The 6,230-nt window shown below is 55.0% G+C and overlaps 1 protein-coding gene across 1 annotated transcript; it reads right to left on the bottom strand.

Moving 5' to 3' along the window:
* Positions 1-1,084: 1,084 nt before the first annotated feature.
* On the bottom strand, positions 1,085-3,112 carry LOC123055623 (COBRA-like protein 7). The gene has a single exon (XM_044479560.1). The coding sequence runs from the start codon at positions 3,110-3,112 to the stop codon at positions 1,121-1,123; it is 1,992 nt and encodes a 663-aa protein (XP_044335495.1). The 3' UTR covers positions 1,085-1,120.
* Between the last annotated feature and the right edge of the window lie 3,118 nt (positions 3,113-6,230).

A 6,230-nucleotide genomic window follows, 5' to 3' on the forward strand; every position in this document is an offset into this window, starting at 1 on the left:
TGCCTCTTGATCAACTGTAGTTTAACATTACTATCAACCAATTCCAAACCCTGCTCTCCTGGGGTCTCCATGTAAAACAGCAGTGAATTATCAATACTAAAGCCTTGTGTTTCCATCAATGCAACCATATTCAGATATGTCACATCTGAACAGCTTAACTTCCTCTCTAACAGATCATTATTGTCAAAATGGATCCTAACATTCCATATGTCTTCATATAAACTACAATTCACATGCAATTTGCCTAATCAGTACACTATAACCCTAATTAGCAAATAAATGAGAAGAAAAAAAAGACAGAAACAGAAACTTACAGGACGCCGCCGAGCCCGTGGGTCAGCTCGTGGCTATTGCTAGGGTTCGCCACCCATTGTTGTGCCAGCCGTACCCGCTGCTCCATGGACAGTGCGGGCTCCATGAACTCGTCGTCGTCGCTGGAATACTCAGAGCTCGAGTAGCCGTCGCCGCCCTCGATTGGAGATCTCCCCTCGATTCCTCCTGCCGCGCCGCTGCCGAAGAGGGGAATGTTTGCGCCGCCGCCATCGCCGTTGCCGCCACCGCCGCTGCCGCCACCACCACCCGGGGTCGCCGCCGCCATCGCCGTAGAGACGCGCGAGGGAGCTAGGGTTCGTCGACGAACAGGGGAAGAGAAGAAAGGAGAGGGAGAGACAGAGCACGGGCCGGTCCGGTTCGAGCCGGACCGCACGTATCGAGCGAGCGGGCCGGTGCCGATTCGCCAGCGTGGTAGCTGACACGCGGGCCCGGGCGGTCAATTCCAGCGTCAATACGTAGGAATACAAAGATTAGCTCGATTTGCAACGGTTCGACCCAAACGTGGTACTGACACGTAAAAATTTCAAAAAATGGTACCAATTCGCCACCACCATCCTAAATGTGGTACTATCGTGTAATTATATCAGACACGGGATGTGCTAGAGATGCTCTAAGCGTCTATGGTATTTACTTGGTGAGTTTTCTCTCTGTGTGATATACCAAAGTCTACACTGGAAATCATTCAATAAAGGAAAAAATTGGGTGGAACCAGAGACCTTTCTTTAAAAAAAAGGAAAATTTGCTTCAAAATTCAATTGTAATCATGTCAAATGCAGGACCGAAAATTCTAGAAGAATAATAAGAATAGCAAAAGCACGAGAACACCACGGCTAGCGCGAATACCAACCCCCTGGCTCGGAATCATCTGCGGCATGGCGCACTCCTCGCCGTTGAAGAAGACCTTGGTCGGGAACCCGTCGCCGCCAACCACGTCGACATCGCCGGGGCCATTCTTTTTGGTGAAGGAGAGCACGGACTGCTGCTTCCCGGGCACGGGGTAGTCCACGCCGCTCACGTTGCTCTCCCTCAGCAGGAGCTCGAAGCCTTCCCTGCCGCGCATGAAGATGGCGCCGTCCCCGACGGCGGTGGCGTTGAACGAGTAGGCCTGCTCGAACCCGCCGTACACCTTGTCGTCCATGACGACGGTGGCGAACCAGTCGCGCATGTCCGCGCCCTCCTCCCAGTTGAACAGCGTCACCCGCGCGCTCCACCCGCCAGCCGCGTCCGTGGCGACGTGCCAGTTCACGCTCACCCCGCAGCTGTCGCCGCACGGCGTCGGGTTCGGCGGCGCGCCCAGCTCCTCGTCGTGATACCACTTGAGCGTCTCCTTGGCCCGCCACTCGAACGGCATCAGCAGCGCGTGCGGCGGCAGGAGCAGCGCCGGCGCCGTCGTGCTGCAGGTCGTCGTAGGCGCCGCCGGGGTGGAGGCGGGGCAGCCGCACGCGCAGGTGCTGCAGGGGATCACCGACTCGTTGTAGAAGGCGGAGAAGGACACGCAGCACTGCGGCGGCTTGGACGGTTTGGAGTCGTCGACGGTCATGTTGCACACCGCCTGCCACGTCGAGACGGCGAGCGTCGTGGAGACGAGCCCGCTCGGGTCCGGGAACTCCGTGGGGCTCACCAGCGCCGGCTGCCCGCACGCGTACGCCTGGTTGAGCGGCGACGCGCCGGAGATCCTGAAGTTGGCCGGGGCGTGCGGCCTGGCCGTCCGGTTCAGGTCCGGCGGCATCTTGTACACCTCCATCTGGAACGCCGACCTGGACTGCGCCTCGTCCATGGTCTTGGGCAGGATGGTGCCGTTCCTGCAGCAGTGCTCGATCTGACCGAGGGACTTGTCGTCGCGCCGCGACGGCGGCAGGTCGTGCACCACCGGCCGGCGCTCGCAGTTGAGCACCTTGGAGAAGTCGAGGTCCTTGTAGTACTGCCCCTGCGGGCCGTAGAGGCAGCCTCTCGTGTCCACCTCCCGCGGGTACGCGCCTCTCATGGAGTTGACGAACTCGCCGCGCCGCCACTCCCACGACAGCTCCCACCCGTCGAGCCGGCCCATCGCCGCGTTGTTCTCGAGCGTCACCAGCGCCAGATACGTGGTCTCGTGCGCCTGGAGCACGTCGTAGGTGATGACGAGGTCGCCGGTGACGCGCGGGAGGTAGGTGTTCCCGGCCGCCGGCGGCACGGCCGAGGGCTGGTCTGGCGCAATCAGCACGCAGCACGCGGAGAGGACACTCGGCGCGGTGGCGACAGGCAAGCAGGAGTACGCGGGGTCGGCCAGCGAGATCGCGGACGGGAGGGTCACGACCGGCTCTGGCCCCGCGAACAGCGTCCCGACCAGCTTCACCGTCGCCTGTATCCTGGTCAGGTCGCCGGCTGTGGCGATCGGCGTGAGGAGGTCCGTCTGCGGGTTCCCAGACAAGGACGTCGCGCCGCCTCCGGCCGCCGTGGTGTTGTACGGCAGGTCGTCCCCGAAGGTGAGCACGGCGCCGTCGAGACTGACAAGAATCTCGCCGTGCGCGAAGGCGACCAGCAGCGCCCACGAGGGGAGCGTGCGGACGCCGTTGTTGAGGACGGTGGCGCTGGCGCGGAAGGAGTAGGGCTGCCTGCCGGCCGCGGCGGCGGCGGGGTCCACGAACGGCCTGATCCTTTGGTGGGCCTCGGGGGCGTAGGTGAGGAAGACGCCGTTGCAACCCACGTCGGCAGGCGCCGGCGCCGGCAGCGGCTGTGCCGCCGCAAGCGCGACGAACAGGAGGAAGACGAGGGCGAGGCGAGCGTGCATGACCTCCATGGTCGTGGTCGTCGACCACAAGCGGCAACGGGTTTTCTTCTTCCCCGCTGCTTGATTCTTGGCGGGAACGGGTGCAATTAAGCTCCAGAGCCCATGGCAGGGGGTGAGGAACGAGTCTTTGTCTGAACTGTCCCCAGATGGAAGCGCAGGATAAATCCAAGCAGACGCAGGTCACACAACCAGAACCAGGTCTGCATCCACTTGCAGAGAAGCTGCTGACTGTCGGGAGCAGGCCATGAAATTGTCTGCATCTTCCTCTTTAATTTTCAAATGTGAAATAGCAGGCCGGGTGACATATGGATCAGTTTGGTTCTTCTGATCTTTTAATTATAGAGGTGGCCGGCTGCTCAACACGGTATCCCTGCTTCTACCTTAGCTATTCGGTTGGATTTTCCATTTGGACTTGGTGATTATAAGATGCAAATAAACCTGCCAAGTGATGTAAGATTTGCGAACCAATCTATGCTTGGATGGTTAGATGTGCAGTGGTATCCCTGATGCACCAGGTTTCAAGTGTTGGCGCTCGCATTTATCCTAAATTTATTTCAGAATTTCCGGCGATACGCGTTCAGTGGAAGGAGAGGTTCCCGTCGACTACGAAGCGTCTATGGTAACTTCGTAAAATCTCAAGATGATATGCCGTATAAGTCTCTCGGAGGTGCTCCTCGGGGTAGGGTGTGCTTGTGTGCGTTCATTGGGGTGAGTGTATGCGCGTTTATATGAGCGCTTGTGTATGTACTGATGTTCAAGAAAAAGTGATGCAGGATTTTTCAAATCGCGGCGAGCTTAAACAAGCCTCGAAGATAGCGCCAAGATGTTTTTTTAAGAACTAGGACAATGTATGTGTGTTGCAACGGGATATAAATATTGTACTACGTTAGCTTGTGATTTATCTGCCCGTGATTTATGTTATATTTTGCCGAGAAGTTTGGTAAGTAAGTTAACGTGAAACTAATTCAGAAGGTAAGTAAATTAAGGTGATTATCAAAAAAATTAAACACGAAACTTTACATTCTTTTAAAGTAGTATAAGTACAGAGATAGTAGACAATGCGACACAGATTTTAGAGAGATGATGGAAGGAGGTCCATCACTGCTATATGTAGATGGGCCGGTTCCTTGACAAATTTAATGAAGCTCCTTACGCACCCTCCTCTCTCATTGCGTCCAACAGCAACGAGACCCACACGCCACTCCTTTACGGACCGCTACGTCCCCTCCTGTTAGGGTTTCTGTTTCCTCTCGGCGACTCCTCGAGCCGCCGTTGAGACCAACTCATCCCCTCGCCGGGTTTCCCTCCGATTCTCAGCCAGGCTAGGACCGATCAAAGGGCGATCTTGTATCGCCTCCGGTCTTGACCTCGGCAGGATTTTTGTGGAGGCAGGAAGGCAGTTAGGGTTTCGTCAAAACCTGGTGATCCGCTGTTGTCGTCAGGTTAGGGTTTGGAGATATGGCAAGCCGCGCGTCTGGTTCTGGTGCGGAGGCTAAGGATGTGGAGGAGATGATGAAGAATCTGGGCATCACTGAGGATGACTTGGATGACGTGGTTTTTGAAGAGCAAGATGTACCAGCGGATGCGGCTACGCGGTGGATGGCAATCGCGAGAGTTCACACACCAAAGAGCTATAGCCAGTATTGGTTCTTTCGCAATATGAGGGCTGCCTGGGATCTGGCGCAGGAGGTGAAGATCCGTCCGCTCGAAGAAAATCTCTACACAATGCAGTTCTCTTGCCTGGGTGATTGGGAACGCGTCATGGTGGAGGGACCTTGGACCTTCAAAGGGAACGCTGTGGTGCTTGCATAGTATGATGGGTTCACTAAGCCATCAGAGGTAAATCTGGACATGTTGGATATATGGGCTCAAATACACGACTTCCCTGATGGTTATTTCCCGATGATCAAAGCCCTACCAGGGAAGATTGGGCAGTATATATACGCCGAACCGAAGTCACAAGATTTTGAAGGTAATTTTGTCCGGGTTAGGGTTAAGATCAATGTTCACCGTCCACTAAAAAATGCAGTCTCGGTGGTGAAAGAAGGTAAAAGGAAAATTTTCTGGTGAAATACGAGCGATTACCTGACTGGTGCGCCGTATGCAGCCACCTTGGTCACCAATTTAAAGAGCATGGTGACGGTGTTCACCCCCTGAGGCTTTGGTTTACAAGAATCTACGGGCAACGTGGTTCAGAGGACCTGGCTGGGGACCGGGAGAAAGAAGAGGACGCAGCAGATCAGGACGAGGTCACGGCCGAGGCCGTGCACCATCCCAGAGGAGCCAGGAGATGTGGACTGAGCAGGATGATCCAGAAAGTATGAGGGGGGATGTTTCTATGGATGACGCTGACAACAACAGGAAGAGGGGCTCTCTCATGGTTTCGGACCCGAAGGGCTCTGCCAGTTCCACGCCTACTGTCCAACCAAGCAACGCTCTTCTCTTGCAGGAAAACCAAGATGCACCAGCGAGTTCTCCTTCAAAGCAGGAGCCAAAGAGGAACAAACTGTCACTACCTGCCCCAGATAATGCTATGGTTAAGATCCTAGTCCTGACAATAAACAATGATGCGCGTATGGCGGGCTCCCACGAGGAGTCGCGCCATGCGCAATGAGTCTACTATGTTGGAACTGTCGCGGGGCTGGCAGACCCGCGACAGTTCGAGAGCTTCGTGATCTAACAAGGCAACTTGCCCCCTCTGTTTTATGCATTGTTGAAACTCAGATAGAGGGCTCTCGAGTAGAGAATTTAGCAGGCTCATTAGGTTTTACCAATAGTTTTGCAGTTAGTAGTTCTGGCAGAAGTGGTGGACTTGGTATCTTTTGGAATGATGAAATAAAGCTTATGGTTGATGGCTACTCTCAGTATCATATTAATGTTGTGATTGATGATTTGGCTAATATAAAATCAAGGGTCACCTTCGTCTACGGGGAAGCCCAAGTTTCGGAAAGATAAAAACGTGAGACATGTTGTGTAGCATTGTTGGAGCCAACGGTCTGCCATGGCTGGTTATGGGTGATTTCAACGAGGTGTTATACTCACATGAGCATCATGGTGTGGCAAACAGAAGCCAGACACAGATGGACGCGTTCAGAGATGCACTTGATACGTGCGGCTTGTCAGATAT

This window comes from Triticum aestivum, chromosome 2D (assembly GCF_018294505.1).
Source record: "Triticum aestivum cultivar Chinese Spring chromosome 2D, IWGSC CS RefSeq v2.1, whole genome shotgun sequence".
NCBI classification, from domain to species: Eukaryota; Viridiplantae; Streptophyta; class Magnoliopsida; order Poales; family Poaceae; genus Triticum; species Triticum aestivum.